This window comes from Crocodylus siamensis, chromosome 9, assembly GCF_052110815.1.
Source record: "Crocodylus siamensis isolate JL-2025a chromosome 9, ASM5211081v1, whole genome shotgun sequence".
In the NCBI taxonomy this organism is placed as follows: Eukaryota; Metazoa; Chordata; order Crocodylia; family Crocodylidae; genus Crocodylus; species Crocodylus siamensis.
The window spans coordinates 65,945,658-65,962,418 of NC_143403.1; the positions used below are offsets into that span (position 1 = coordinate 65,945,658).

General features: G+C 45.3%; 1 protein-coding gene across 2 annotated transcripts in view; it reads left to right on the forward strand.

Moving 5' to 3' along the window:
* TMEM132D (transmembrane protein 132D) overlaps window positions 1–16,761 on the forward strand; it is a 397,944-nt gene that overhangs the window by 260,260 nt on the left and 120,923 nt on the right. For both annotated transcript variants that reach the window (XM_090063064.1, XM_090063066.1), the window contains exon 4: window positions 13,282–13,465. In XM_090063064.1, the coding sequence (XP_089919190.1) occupies window positions 13,282–13,465 (184 nt within the window). The remainder of the gene's footprint in view (window positions 1–13,281; window positions 13,466–16,761) is intronic.

Sequence of the window (16,761 nt, forward strand, 5' to 3'; positions counted from 1 at the left end):
GCTGCTGGGTAGGGGGATGATCCCTGCTGCTCCCCACTGCCCCGTGCTTCATGGGGGGCTCTACATGAGCTCCCTAACCCCTGCCCGCACTCCCCCCGCCCCCCCCCCCCACCTGTTCCAGCTCTGGCCCTTAAAAAAATAAAAAAAAAAAATAAAATAAAGGACAAAAACCCAGGACTCGCCACTCCTGCAGCAGCCTCAGGGCCTTGGGGGGCTCATGGAAGAGCCCCTCGCATGGCACAGAGCAGTGGGGGGCAGTGGGGATTGCCCCCCTGCCGGGCAGGAGCATTGAGCATGGGATTTTTTGGGTTCTTTTTTTCCTTAAAGGGCCAGAGCTGAAGTGGGCGGGGCAGCCATGGGGGGGCTGGGACAGTGGTGGGGGGGAGTCAGGGTGCTTGTGCACAATCCTCCGAACAGTGCAGGGCAGGGGTCTCCCCCCTGCCCAGAAGCACCCGGTGAGCCTGGGTAGGGGTTTTGGTCAACTGCTGGTAGCTAGGCCGGGCAGGGCAGCCATTGTTGGGCAGGGGGTGGGCCTGGCTGATTCGGAGATTTGGCAGCAGGCGAATCTCTGAATCAGATTCTGCCGAGTAGATTCATAGATTTCATAGACATCAGGGCTGGAAGGGACCTCGGAAGATCATCGAGTCCAGCCCCCTGCCCCAGGGGCAGGAAGTCAGGTGGGGTCAGAGGATCCCAGCAAGATAAGCATCCAATTCGCCCTTGAAGACATTCAAAGTAGGTGCCTGAACTGTCCGGGACAGTAATTTGAATCACCAGATGGAATCACTGTCCCCTGAATTGGCTGAATCCGAATCCAAAGCGAATACCAGCCACTTCACACAGGCCTACCTACAGCCTTCAATCAGCAAAATTGCTGCTGGATTAAATGGGAGCGTCACAGGTTGTGGCACTGATGAATCCACCTATCTAGTGAGCTCTCTTGGAGGTGACCAATTAGAAAAAAACCCCCTGAGTTTGAGATCAGTGAGATTGAGCCCACAAACCTGTGAAAAAATTGACCCTCAGGACTCTTTCCATCTGGAAATGGAGTCGTGTGCATTATTTTGGGAAGTTCAGGGCCATAGTTTGTGGTGTGTTCACTGGGGGTCTGATCCTGCAAGCTAAGTGGTAGGCCTGTGCAAAGTGGCTAGTATTCACTTTGAATTTGGATTTGGATTTGGATTCGGCCAGTTCAGGGGACACTGATTCGGTTTGGTGATTCAAATCACTGTCCTGAATTGATTTGCATAGGACGGCGGGCAGGGGTCTGGGGGTGCTCAGTGGGGCTGGGGGAGCAGGCAGGGGATGGGGCCTGGCAGGGGTCCACCCCATGGTCCCCTCCCCATTCCTTCAGCCCCTGCTCCCCCGCCCCCTATTTACCAGCTCCTAGTCCAGGTCCAGTTCCCTGCAGCAGCAAGCAGGGACTGCCTGAATCTCTGAAGCTCTCCAAATCTTTTCTGAATTGATTCGGAGAGCTTTGAATCAATTCAGACCTTTTAATTGGTCTCCTGATTTGATTCGGGTTCGGAGATTCAGCCACCGAATTGGGCCAAATCTCTGAATCGAATCAGCACCCGAAGCTTTGCACAGCCCTAATAGCTGGTACTTTCAAGCACATCGCTCGCTACTGCGAATTATCCTGCGGAGTGCACCAGAATTGCTCTCAGCGGTGACCGTTTTCAAGCCTGAGATCTGTATTTTCTGACATGCACGTGGAAATTTGGGGACAATCCCACGCAGCATCACTCCAGCATTATGCTAAGATTTCCCTTCTCCATGCACCTGCTTTTGGTTGTAGGGGAATGCAGTAGGGAATCGGATCCTAAGCTTCAGTTGTCGTCTCTGCCACAAATGTCCTGGGTGACCTTGGGACAAGTCACTTAGAGCTGGGCCCGGAATAGTATTTACGCAGTGACTTAAGCATTAATTAATTGGGGCTTTATCTCTTTATACTTCAGGTTCCTATGTGTAAAGTGAGTATCAGACTTTTTTGTGCCACTTGTCTCTCTCATCAGTTTAAATTGCAAGCCTGTTAAGGAAGAATAGCCTCCTACTATCTGGGAGTCCAAATCTCATCTGGGCCCTGGAGAGGCTTGTCCAATAAAAGAAGTAATGAGCATTTATGGCTGTGTATATAGATTGTTTTGCTCTGATTTTCTTTCTGCTTCGTCTCATTTGTATATTAGACAAGATACACTTGTTTTTATTTTACTACTCTAAAGCATTAAAAAAAAGGGCTGGGGGGAAGCATTGAGAAACAACCTAAGAAAACACAGCTGCAGTATTTTATTGGACAGTAATTAAAACTGCACCTTCTTCACTCTGCAGTTCAGTCTCACCTGCATAGTGACTGCAGCTTTTCCACCACAGCCTCTTGATTGGGCTATTTCGACAACACTTGATGTTTGCTGACTGCTGTACTGAATAATTTATTGGATTGTTATTAGATTGGGTGTAATAAATTCAATGTTGATTTATCATTTCCTTTGCATAATTTGGCAAATTACTACCGGATTTATGATGTCAAGAGATGTTCAGACTGATGGCAGGGGTCTATAAACTGAAATGCTGGCTCGGCGCAGAATGTACGCTTTAAAATTAGGCGGCGTGAAACTATTTTTTAACATTTTTGGCTGCTACGCTGAAAAAAACTGCGGGCGACAGTTTTGCGTTTATTTGAGCAAATTGTCAGCAACAGCTGGAAAATCGCATCATGAATAATTTATAGGAAAACAGCAAAACGTAGCCAAATAAGTAATTCAGCAAATATTATTTGACTGGCTTTGCTGATATCATGCTCTGGAGGGGTAGATCCATTTTTACTTTATTTTTTTTTCCTTTTTAAGAGAGGGCCCCTATTAGATGTTTAGCAGATTCATCCTTTTGCACTTCTCCAGGAAGGTTGGCTCACTTCATACACTGATTCCTAAAGAAAAATGACTCTGCAGCCCGCCCACTGCTGAATATTTAACGCTAAAATGACAATGAATAAAATTAAATTTTAATTTATTACTCTGGGTCCCACCTGCTCCTTCTCTATCAGTGGTGAATAATGTCCTTTCACATAATGTACCGGACTGGGATTCCAACGCTGTTGTTCTTTAGATTTAATGTGTGACCTTAGGAAAGTCTTAATCTCCCCATCCCTCAGCTCCCCAATCTGTACAATGGATGTAATAGCTCCTCTTAACTGCTGTCTATGTAGATCTGAGGTGAGGGACTGACTTTTGAAGTACACTTATACTGAAGCAGCAAGGTTAGTTGAGAGCTTTGAAAAACTTGCATTTGGAGGCTCGAGCCCATGGTCTTGTTCATACCACCTTATACTGCCTGATTTAAAATACAGGGCTGAGCCCTCGGTTTGTGTAGGTCAGCCTCAGTGTTGCTAAGTCGTGAGATTGCATCCGTAACCAACCCATAGTGGAGTTTTTCTCTAAGCCCCGGCTGCAGGAGGAAAGGGGTTTTACCTGAGATCCTCCTGCAGTTTCTGCCCGCCGCGTTTGCACAGACAGCTTGGAAACGGGAATTAAGAGAACAGCTAACCCCAACAGCTCAGAAACAGAAGACCAAAGAACCCACATTTTGGTTTAATTTCTGCTTTTCAATCTCTTCGTCACCAATCTCATGGGGGTCAAGCGGGGGAAGGAAGCTGCTGCCTCTTGACTTTTGAGCGTTTGAAGCCGCGGTTGGAAATAGATTGAAGTCTGCTCTGGAGACATCAGATCTCCCAAACTTTGTGTCCTAGCTAGAAAGCCCTTCCCACCCTTGGCTTTTAATGCACTGTTTAGATCACATCTAGTTCAAACCAGACAAGCCTGTGTGCGTTGCCTTAGGAAAAGGCCTATACCGAGCGAGTCAGACATAGTGCATTACAGTTGCTAAGCTTTAAATAACAGTAATCATTTCTGGTTAAATGTGGGTGGGAAATTTCCATGCAGCAGCATCTCTCGCAGAGAGAGACTTTTAAGCTGGCTGAGTCAAAAGAGAGCCGACAAAATCATATTTCTTAAAATGGGTTTGGTTCATGCATACCCTGGTGCTAAGTACCTTACAGAAAGCCAGGTAAATGATCCATCCCTAATATGTAGTTCCTTTCTCTCTCTCTGTGCTTTTTCTTTCCACAATTGCACACGCATACATGCTTCCTTGCCAGCCCTTCTTGATTTGCATTTCCCACACACATAAAGCAGCATTACTGGGGCAGAGGGGAGAGAGTCGGGCAGGAGCTGGGGGCTCTGCCTTTGAAGGGTGGAGGGAGGGCACAGAAATGATAGTGCCACCACCGCTGCTAACAACAGCAGCCGGCGTGGCACTGAAGCTGCGCACACAACATCTTGGCCTATCAAACACGCTAGGCAGAGTTTGTCGCTTTGCAAATACCTGTTTGTACAGAGGAGATGCAACCTCTATCTCTTCTGCATCTATGGAGTGAATGCAAATACGTGTCCCTGGTACCACAGGCTGAGTCTCTTGGAAAGAATAAATATAACTAAAGAAAAGTTTGCCCCTTGCGAAACTAGAATGAGGGCTGTTGGACACAGTTATGGTAAAAACAGGAGTGGAACAAGGTGAATTATTTTTCCTTGAGAAAAATCAGATTCTAGCAGGAGCCCTTCCTCCAACTTGGAGCCAAAAAAAAAAGGTGGCAATGTAAGCTTTCACTATAGAGAGCAAGATTTTAGCCAAGGTTGCAACTAGGGGTGGGTTTGGTATTAATTAGTTTGCTACTGCCAAAAATTGATAATAATGACACTTACTCTGGGACCCACTCTCCCCACTTCCCTGGATTTTGCAAGTCTTCGCTGTTACAAACACACGCATTTCTCCCTTAGTCTCCTGCCTTTCTCCCCTCCCCCTTTCCATCTACAGCTCTATCATCCTTGAAAATCACTTTGTTCTGCGTCTCTCTCCCTTCATTCTCATACAATGTTCTGTCTTTCTTTCCCTTGGTTAGTTTTTCCTTCTTTTCTTCTTCCTACTGCCTCCTCCTCCTCCCTTTCCAACCTAGAGCGTACCCAGCAGCAGGGGAGTTTGCTGCTTACTAGCATGTACCTGGGGGCACTTTGAAAATACCAAAAATCACACAATCCTGGCACTGCTGGGAATTTGCTACCGGGTAGGTGATTCTGGTCAGTGGGGCTCTGGGGGAGGAAAGAAGTTGAAAAGCAGAGAGGAATCAAGTAGGGACAAAGTCACCAACAGAAGGAAATGGTTTTCCCTTTGGGCACTTGGCGTCCACTTTGACCTCATCCTCAGTGGACTGGGAAATGAGTTAAAAAGCAGTTACAGTGAGAAAAGCAGTGGTAACGATAATGACTTCTTGTTCTTCACCATTGAGATGGTTGGAGAATTTTCATCATAAAGTTTTGCGTCAAGAAATTTGTTCGATAGGTTTTTTTTCTGTATAAAATTGTCTCCGTTCGATAAAAACTGATACAGGGAAAAAAAAGTTTCAACAAGAAAAACTCTCAGCGTGCTGGAAAATGTTCGGTTTGGAGCATATTGAAGTGTTAGCTCAAAATATTAAATTTTTGTTCTATTGTCTTTCTTTCATTTGCTTGTTTTAGTATGTAATGTTGCTCCATGACATACTGTTAAAAGCAGCATGTAAATGCAGCATTGCTACCGTTGACGTAAAAGGAGATAGTAGCTGAAATAGTCTAGTATTTTTATTTTAATTTAGACTATTTTTAAAATCGCTACAGGGAATTGCTATGTAAAGCTGTTTGTCTTGTCTTTCTTTTCTCCAACTCTGGCTGGTTTGTCGACAAAATGAGGACAATGACATTCCTTTTTTTCCCAGCCTTTGTCAGTCTCATACGTTTAGATGGTGAGTTTTTAGTGGAGTCGCACTCCCTTGCCGTGGGTTTGTACAGAACCTAGCACCAGGGGGATCCTAGGTGGAGGTCCTTGGCAATGTCAGTATAGCTCACGTGGCTCAGGATTTTCCTTTAGCCTCTGTGTCATCAGTAGAATTGTTAGTTCAGCTCCAGGTACATGCCCTTTGCCTCCAAACTCTTCCTTCCCTTAACTGCACGTGTAATCTAACTCATTTTTTTTCAGATAGAGAGTTTATAAGAGCATAGCTTGCCTTTCATAGCCGAGAGTGCGTTTTATCACGGGCAGTCATAACCATTATTCTTCCTTGCAAAATCAATAAACAATGAGGCAGTAAATGTGAAACTCCCACAGTATTATCTTCAGGGGCATAACAGAATTGCTCACAAATGAGGAGTCTTTACCTTGGCTTCGATGTCTTGGTTTGAGTGCTTTCCAACTCAGCCTGCCGTGCCAGGGCGAGCGCTGTGGCCTTGTCCAGACGGGACGGTCTAAACATAAAATTTCCCATCACTGCTGTTGTCCTTGTAGCTGCCCGCCTGGTAGCGATGGTGTTGGCAGCACTCGTGTAGACAGGATACCAATGTACTGTGGAATTTGAGTCGCCGGGTTGTCCTTGGCCTTTTGTAAGGGATGCTAGATTGTGCAGTCCCCCTGACTAGTTACTCAAGAGTCTTTTCTTTGTTGGAAAATGAGTTGAAGTTAGAACCTGGTTACAAGAAGTCAGGCTAATGAATAGGTTAAATACAATTCTGCGCTCGAGATCGAACAGGCATCTTCTCAACATTGCGTCAGCTGGCCAGCGGTACTTCTAAGCCCATAAGCTAAGCCATGAGCAACTGGCTTGTTAAACATGATGCAGATACTGAATGTAAAACTAAATATCCAAGTCATCTTCTAACCTGACCTAATATCCTTGTGAAGACGAGCCTGATGGGGTTCAGCCGAATTCATCTTATGGTCTAGGAAAGTCCATACAGAGACAACTGAAATTTTAAATTTCTGTGAAGGTGCATAAGCTTAAAAGTTACCAAACAAGCTCCCTTCCTATAATAATATACCAGCTATATCCTGATTTTAGGGGGAAAAGTAATTAATAGGTTCAGTGCGTCCAAAACTATTGTAACAATGATCCTAATAACTTGCGCAGCTTCACCATTTACCTTTTTAACTATGTTTTCAGAAATACCAAGTGGTATTTCAGAGGTACAGAGGGAATGAAAATACACACATTAGCAATTTAGATGAATTTGCACTGACACTTGGACAGTTGGCTGCTTCTCTTGGCAGGGTTGGATTTCATATGTTGCCTCTTTGTCTCTAGCTAACCAGGGAGACACCACACCCATCTTGCAAAGCCATTGGGAACTTCTGGTAGCTCTAAGGCAGATGTGACCTTTTTTTTATCTTTTCTTCTTATTGATGGGCTAAGTTATTTTTTAGCTTATTTCTCTGTAGAGGCTTTTATCTGCTATTTTTTCTTGGGTTGATCTTTCTGTTGCTGTAAGATGGGAACTCGGCTTCATTGGAATTATACATGCAGGGATATTCGTAGGATGAAAAGAAAAGTTCAAATTCCAAGTCAGCTAATTAAAGAAGAGTTCGTGGCATGGAGTTGACAGCCTGGGTCAGAGTATAGGCCACAGAGCACATTAACGCTTTTCTGTACATCTTTGCTATCAGTAATGAGACCCTATTGATTTCTGAAATGCTTCCTGATCTGTCAATTCAAGGGGCAAAGAAAGGGGTCTGTCTACTGTTGCTAAGAGGTCTGGTTGAAAATCTTCCATTGATACTATGTTTCAATGGAAAATGGTGATTTTTGATCATGTGAATTTTTTATAGAGGCTGTGCCTGTTTTTAATGGAAGCGAACAATGTTCCTCGCAGAACGCACCTAGAAATGAAATATTTCTGTTTCAAAATACTATAGCAATGCATGGAGATTGTAGTCCAGCTGCCTACTGTCCGTGTTCTCTGTGGATAGGTCCTCCAAACTAGACACTATCTCTTATGACCATATACTCAGATGAAACAATCCCTTCCTTCTCCAAGAGGTCTTGTGCGATTCTGCCCAACCGAAGTGCCCAGCCTGTAGAGGATAAGAAGAGCCCAAAGCACCTGAACTATAGCTCCCATGAAGCACAACTATAATATGTCTAAATTGCAATATTTCATTTGTATTCTAAAATAGTTTGGGTTGTGTCTGAAATATTTCAACATTCAGATTTCTGCTAAAAATCAACATTTTCCATGGCAGGGAGGGAACATTTTTGATCAATTCTGCTTACTTAATCAAAGAATTGATTGCGTGTATCATGTTCACAGATATGACTGTCATACCTAGTATGAGTTGATCTTGCTATCTGGCAACCGACGCTACCACAGCCGAATAGCAGAATCCTTTCTTTGTGTGGCTTTCAGTGGCATTTGAGATGTGGATGCCAAGTGAAAGGGCTGACTTTGGGAAGTGTTGACTTATGAGAGAATCTTTATTTTGCATTATTATTTTTACACAGTGTAAAATGTAACAAAAGCCATTTGGGCTCTGTTGTGGGTGCTATGGGGAACTGGACCTTTTAAGAGACCCTGACAGGAGCTGCCTGTTAATGCTCATGTTGCATAATGCAGCAAAGCAGACCTCTGTCAGCATGCTTGGCTCCAAGTGAAAACTGAACAGTGCGCCTTAAGAGGAGTACAGCAGGGTCGGAAAATACCCTGAGCGGAAGAACGGAGCAGTCTCACCAGAAGCATGGAGGGCAACAGGGGAAGTATTTCAACAGCATTTCTCTTTCTCTGCAAGCAGCTGGGGTGCCCATGGAAAGTCAGCAACAACTCAGATGTCAGGGAGGGCAGTTTGTGCCCCAAAGCCTGTCTGACATCTCTCCCAAATATAAGTTGATCCAACAAAAGATATTATTTCACCTCTCTAATCTTGCTTCTAGCAAAAGGGAAGATGTCACAAAGTAGCTTTATCTTGATTTTTATTTTTTTTTTCTTTTACACTTCTCATTTTAGCTCAGACCAAGGGAGGCTGACTTTGAAACTTCACTGAAGAAATATCAGGAGTCCTGCACCCCACTTATGCATTGAAAATGTTTTTAAACAGAGAGTATCAAAAGAAGGTGAAAACATGCACGTGAGTCTGAAGAGCCAGTGCATCCATTGTGGAGGGCTGAGTCCCTGGGAACAGACTGAGTCAGGACTGGCACCTGGGACAGAAAGTTCAGAGGAAGACAACTGGGAGACGTACAGTTAAGACTCGATAAAGCAATTAAATTTGCCAACCAGAAGAAATCACCCAGTGCAGACTGAAGCTCTGAGAAAATCCCAAATCCCAAAGAAAAGGAACCAGAGGCAGGAAGGTAGGCTGAGGTCAGACTTCGAATCCAGCAACATGTGAATCAGGACATGCTGGGGCAACCACCGCAAGCCAGTACAAAGCCAAGCTTTTGGGAGAAGGTGTGTGACCTGCAATGGCTTGCAGTTTGCAAGTGCTAGCAAGATCTAATGGACTTCCCATTACTTCCCAAACAGAACTAATAGACTTACCCCAGCCTGACGACCATGGCAGTGGTGGAGGAGATACACCCGGGAACACCCGCAGGACAGGGTGCTCCAACTGCTTGAAGACAGCTAGTTATTTTAGGGTGCATGTAGACAAAATGGGGGCCCTAAATTGAAGTGGTGGGTTTTTAAAAACACCGCTTCAATTTAGAGCCCTTTAAACCCATGTCGTGCCTACACCCGACTTAACCTGCCTCACCGGTGCCGGGGCGGGGAGGGCGAGCCACCGGCAGGCAAAGCAGTCTGTGGGGTGGGGGCTGGTGCTTCCCTCCAGAGCAGCAGTGGACCCCCCGCAGGCGGCACCTGCCTGCAGGCACCTGGCTCTGACAGTCCCGGGGAGCACCGCAGCCATGGAGGGAAGTACCGGGCTCCTACACAGCTCAGGCAGGCGGGCAGGCTCCAGGGGGTGAGAAAAAAAAAAGATGAGGCTTGTTGCTTTTTTTTTTCCCTGTCATGGGCAGAGCCTGCCTTCCCAGGCTGCTGCCAGGCTGCCTGCAGGGCTTCCTGCACAGCCCCTAAGCCGCACGGAGCCTGGTGCTTCACTCCACAGCTGTAGGGCAGCAAACTAAAACTCCTCGGAGGAGGAGCCCCAAGTCATTTAAGGCGCATTATGCTACTGAATTTGCTACAGTGGCTGGAAATAATGTGCAATACACTGCCAAGGTGTGCAAACACCAACACCATTAAAGCAGTGCAAAAGCACTTAGCAGGCTTTAAAGTGTCTGGCACACGTGCCCGTCATTTCATCTACACACAGCCTTAACTAATAGAGTGGTTGTAAGTCTTTGAAATATGGGTTATGCCAATTTTGATTGCCAGTTGTCATCGTTATGTTTGGCTGGTAAATGGTAGTGTTAGAGGCCCTAGCCGTGAGCCAGTGGGAACCAGATGCTGCGGTCGACAGAGGCTCATCTTCCAGAAAATGTGGATCATTTTTTAGAATTCAGACACTGAATTCGCTCCCTTGCCTCCGAGTAAACACTGAATGAGACGGGTGCTGTACAGCACACAATGGTTTACTATTCTTACCCCATATCTCATCACAAGATTTAAAGTGAGGTACCTTGCTAAATTAATGTCTGAGTAAAGGAAGAGAGGGAGGGCACAGAGATGAAGGAGGAAGACGGAAGCAAAAGGGGGAGGAAGAGAAAGGTGAACTCCCCTCTTTCATCTCTCCCTTGTCTCACTTTTCTATTATCCTACCCTCTACTTCCCCTCTTCTCCTTCATTTTTCCCTTTCCCCTTCTTCCTCCCATTCTTTCTTTTGCTTTTCTGTGTCCTGTTCATGTCTTCCCTTTTTGTCTTCTAATAACCTCAAGATCTTGAATAGCTTTCATTGATTTTTCTTTTTTTATGATTAAATCCTCCTCTTGCAGCTGCCACTTGCCTCCCCTAACTTGCGTCTTTGCAGTGCCCATCTCCCCAGCCCTGCTTTATGTTAGTGATTGACAGGAGACACTGTTTTGGACAGCACTCGCTCTACGGAGCCAGGGACTAGCGGCAGTAGCCACCACTGCAATAAGAGATGGGAGAACGGCACCAGAAATAAAGAGCACAGAACCAAGACGCCACTGTACAAAGATTAAATTTGCTCCTTTAAGCAGAAGTAGTAGGGACAGCACATATTGTACAAAGCAGGATCAGTGTCAAGCATTTATGGGTAATGCATTGCCTGTTCCTGTTTATACAATTAGGCTAACTGAGTTTCAATAGCAGCAGCTGTATAAAGCAGTTTTCTGATCCCGGGAAGGTCAGGGTGGAATAATGTTGCATTCAATACTAGTTTGTAAGCTGCACTTTCATACATTGGACATAAAGTGATGAGGACTTCAATACAATGTAAAATCATTCGGTGACATTAATTCTCCAAATGCAGAACGGCTGTAGAAGTTCTGTTCGTATTGTCTGTGACAGCGAGGACTCAATACTTCCATTAGAGTCCATACCTTCAACAGTCATCAGATTAAAATCTTCAACCAGGGGCTCTGGCAAAGGCATCGGACAGAGCTGAGATGATAAAAACCCTAGGCATTTTGGGAACAGCGCTGAATGGGGGCTCGTGTCACAACTGATCAAGGAGATGACTTCGTTTGAGCTCGTTTTCCACAGCAGCCAAGAAATTCTTGAGTGGGTCTGAAACTTGTGCGCGGCTTTTTGCTGCGTGATCTCTCCCGTCACCTGATGTGGGGCTGTTCAGGCGGGTTGTGAGCCCTTTGTACTTGTGCCGTTCCTCTTCTCCAGCCTTCAGGTCTCATCCCTGCACTCAGCTCACATTTACCCACACCACCCCCCCAGACTGAAGATCACTGAATACATTTCCTTTTGCCCTCCAGTGGCTGAGTAGAATTACTGTCATCCTCAATCTCTCTTGAATTGCTGCAGTACTAGGGAGCTTTTTCAGTACCTTCGATGTGTATGATGAAGCGTCTGAGCCTCTCTATAAATGCCGGTGAATCATAGAGCTCACCTCAGCAAGAGGAGCCGGAGATTTCTTTCTTTCTTTTTTTTTTTTTTTTTTTACTACATTGCTCCCTAAACATTAGCTGATTTTATAACAAGGTTTACAAGATCGAGCCCTTTCAGCCCCGACCCACTTTCCCTCTTTAAATCTCTTCTTCTTTTTTTTTTTTTTTTTACAGTTTTCGCCGTCCCCTTTTTGGCTGTGATTCACTTGCTCTGTGCATCCTTCATGCTGCGTGAAGGATGCAATAGGAAGCTGAACAGTTGCATATTGGTGCTGTATCAGTGACCCCAGTTTATCTAAGACTACCATGGGTAGTAACCAGCTCTTTTATGTGGTTCTGGTACCTGTCACCGATGTATCCCAGAATGCTGCGCTGGCACTGGTGAATCCAGCCTCGTCACACCGTCCGTAGGGAAAGCAGTAATCATATTATTCCAGCTTTCCAGCTGCAGCACAATGAGGTTTAAAAGCCTGTTCTGTTTCATGCCACGAGACAGTGGCAAAACCAGACACCGGCTTCAAAATCCCTGACTCCCAGTCTGGAGCTAGGACTGCCAGTCCGCACTCTCCTTTTCATGCAAACCCCGCGTCAAAGGACAGATCTGCAACCGTTCCACACGTGGGGAGAGAGCACGAGGTTATTCCTTTTGCATTTTCCTTCTAACAAGGGGGAAATATGATGGGATGGTTTGAGTGCAGAACGGTAAAAGCGGCACTGCTGGTGCCTCAGACTCACCCTGCGCACTTCACATCAACCCTTAATCTCTGCATGCTTCAGCTTCCCCATCTCTAAAAAGGAGATAATGCTTAGCTGTCTCCTTTATCCAGGGTGTTATTAGGGCTATATGGAAAGTGTCCTGAGGGCATGGACAGATAAATGAATGATACTGAGTTAAAAGGTTAGGGTGTCAGCTGCGTGCCATGGTAAGTGAAGCTAAACCACAGAAGCTGAACTCCGAATGAAGCAACCTCCAAACTGCTGGAGTTTAGCGCACGTTTGCGGCAGAAGAGACCATCCCACAAAACGATTGCCGTGGAGCAGCTGATGTTTTGCACGTCCTTGTCTCTCATCTCTTTTTACGTACTGCAGTCTGTTTTTTCTGTCCGCTCCCTGAGATCGTGATAAGTGAAAATGATTCTTCCTCTCTCTTTCCCGTCTTGCGTCACATCCAGTCTCAGGTAGAGCCTTAATCACAGGCCCCAGCTTGTATTTTTCCTGGGGGGGGGGCTATGATGATGGACAGGTGGGAAGTTTTATGCATTTCAGCTGACACCCTCTTCCCAAGCGGGGCCGGGGCCCTCAGGCCTCTCGGACTCGGCTCCTCCGGCCTTAAATCAGTGTGTTATTAGCATAGACATAACGATAACGGTACGTCAGTCACCTGAATCAAAGTATCTCTCTTTTTCTTCCAGTGCCAACGGTCTGTCCTCTGAGATCATGCAGATCGATTTTGAAATTGAAGACCTACATGACCTGCCTGGGACCCAGCTCATCACATGGCAGGTGGAATATCCTGGAGATACAACATCCGAGCTAGGCGTCTCCAAGATCTATGTAAGCCAAAAGGACCTGGTAGGAGTCCTCCCGTTGGCTATGGTAAGCAAGCACCTGTTACTCTGCAAGCTCTGAAGACTGTTGGCAACTTCAGCAGCCACAGCTGCCTCTTTTATTGTTAAGCATGGGCACAATTGCTGGGGAAGATGTCTCCGACTGCTCAACCCTGATCTATCTGAACAGGGTTTTGGTATTGACATCAATGAGAGCAAGAACTGACTTCAATGTTCGTGGCATCCCCAGGGTTCACCCCTCACACCGGATGCCACATAGAAGCAGCACTCCTAAGCTCCAAATTTGGCAGGATAGTTAGTGACCTGGCTATTGTAAAGTGCGTGAGTAGTCCCAGACATGGGCCTGTGTTTAAATACTTCCTGACCCAGGTTTCAAACTGTGGTCCTCTGTTTATAGGAGGGGCAACAGGTCAAAACCTGCCACTGTGCAAGAAACTTTGAAGTAATCGGAGAACGCAAGAAGCATAAAATAAAACCGGGTGTCTGGCTTGTATCACTCCATGCAAAAAAAAGGAACTCCCTGATCACAAAGTGCAGAGAAATCGTGTACTTCAAAAACCCCTACTTCCTTGACCTTGCTCTGTCTCAGATGACAATCAGATGATCCAGATTCAGATGGGAAACAATGTTTTGTGCGTGTGTCCCCCCCCCACCCCGATTACTGTATTGTCAGGGATGAAGTATAATCATCCAGGGTTTGCCTGCCCAATGCAGGCTCCGAGACCATCCATTAGAAAATATTGACACGTGTTATTATTTAGTAGTGAAATAAAAACAGAAATCAATCTCTGAGTGTTTAAAAAAAAATGTAACCTGGACGGTTGCCTAGTGACAGCCGGTTAATTATTATGCCATTACTAAGGTCTGAGGGTGTTCTTGTGTGCTTCACAATTACATAGAGCTGATAAGGGCTATTATTGTAATTTAGCAACTTCTGAACGACTTGGATGCCGTGTTGCTTTATTGCACCGAACAATATTACACCTCTCTCTCGTAGTAATTCTTGCTTTTGCTATCAAGTCCAGCATCCTCATTGCAACACGTGCTCCTACCTAAGGTTATGGTAACTTGTCAAATCCCAACCTAGTTTTCCACTGCCCCCCACCTCTGTTTTGCAGACGTGTTTCTCTGCAAGGAATGAGTGGTCTCTGCCCTCTCACTGAGGCTTGAAAAATATGGGTTTGATCTCAGCCTGAACCTCCACAATGTTCAGAGAGATTCAGAGCTAAAAAAAGCCTTACCTCGTTCTATAATCTGCATTACTGAGTTTTCGGGTTGGGCCCTGCAAGAATAAAGTGTTTCAAATGAAAGTGTTGCTTCTGCCTATCCAAACCCATAACTAAGAAGCACCTCGATAGAGTAGATCATCATTTTAAGCCAATTAGTTTTGACAGTAGGCCTTCATAGGAAGAAACAACTATGCTCCTGGCAGTTGGTACAAAACAGGCAGTCCCCTTAGCCTTCACTCAGCAGATGAAAAGGATGTCCTATTTTCAACAAGTACAAAATTGTATGCTCAAAGGTCATTATGATGTCTATAAAGTTATCAGCAGGTGACATTTTGCCAGACAACAGGTGTTGGGATAATGGGTAGCAGAAGAAGCAAAGATATTTGCCAGGGGTCCCATAATTACTGACAAACTGATAGATTTAACCTTCTTTGTATGAACTGGAGTGTCAGTGAAGTAGCCCTGGGGTATCACAAATCTGAAAATCTTTTGTAGTCCCTCACCTTGCACTTGCTTAATGATGATTCAGGCCCAGACCTTTCAATCTATGCAACTCTTATTAATTTGGCAGTTCACAGTTCCCTATGACATTGTAACAACCAGGGCTGAATCACCAATTTTAAAATAAAATTTAAAAAAACCCCCCAAATTCTTGCTGTCTAGACAGAACAGCAATGGAAGCAAAGCTGTTGCGCATGTTGTGTTTCTGTGGGTTGCCGTTTGCTCAGGTTAGCACTACTGAGCTTTCCTTATTTGTGAAACGTGATTTTATGTTTGGAAGCACCGAGCTGCAATGCAATTGAACACTCTCATTAGAATTTAATTTTTCAAAAGAATAAGTTTACATCTTTAACCGGGTGCAGTTTTTTTTTTATTATTATAATAGAGTAGCACATAATATTCTAGCACTCTTTTCTGTTTTGCTATGTCTTTTTTGATTACTCTCGTGGATTTACGGATTTGTGATTCATAAACAGCAGAATGATGATCAATTTAGTGCCTTTCTGAGTTACAAAATGCTACAAGAAGCAAAGGTCATTAAATTCTGATTCAAATGCACATATCAACATCAAGATGCACCGGAAATTTCTCGCCCTCTTTAAAATTATTATGATGCTTCTGTTGCTTTATTTTCCCCAATATTTAGGGTTTGGTTTTTTTACAGCAAATAAGCATCCTAGCTCTTGAGACGCCTACTGGTCCCTTCAGCAACACCAAGAAAAGCTGAGCAGGGCAGGGCACTAGGCTATAGGTGAGAGGAAACTGTGTCATCCACTTTATACATGGGTGGATACCTAAGGTCTGGTGTCTTAAATAACAAATCTCCAGTTATCAAGACTATAAAATCCATTTAGCTAAGTTAAGCCTCGGAGCCCAGCAGCATGAGAAGTGGCATGAAGGCAGAAGTCTTGTTTCAGCTGACATACATTTCAGTGCTTGGCTTTGCAGCGGACCATTGACTTACACCTCCAGTTCTTTACAAGTGAGTCTAGCACTGATTAAAAGTACTCTATCCACTCTCTTCAGGTTTACCTTTCCCATCCCAAGGCAGGACACCCCTCACACCAGCTGCAATTCCAGTGCCACACATATGCCTCTCCTCCGCCCTCACTGCAAATCACAGTTCCCCCTTCAGCACCTACTTAAAGTCTTCCGGTCCTGTCCTCTCCCCACCCTGCAACTCCCCGTCTCGGTCTCTCCCAAGTCCCAGTCCCAGTTTCACGAGAATCTGTAGGTCAGTCTAGCCCTTTCCCATCCCCCTGGTCTCGTGTTGCTCCTTCTGCATTCACATTAGATAACTTCTTCCTCTAACCTGCTTGAACCCACTTCTCTCATGGAGAAAAGAGAAGCCAGCACATCCCCGATGGTGGGCCAAGCCAAGTCCAACCTAGCCCTTGTAACCTTGGGTTGCAGCCTGCTCAGTTGCCCTGGCACACGGGTTATCTAGCCAATGGTGGGAGCTGAAAGAGATTTGAGCAAGTTCAATGAGTTGCTTCTTGGCTGAATGTTCAAATCCCCACTCCAAAGCACCGAGGCAGATGAAACAGCATATGAGTTGGGCACTATAACAGCATTTTTTTTTCCCTACAGTTGA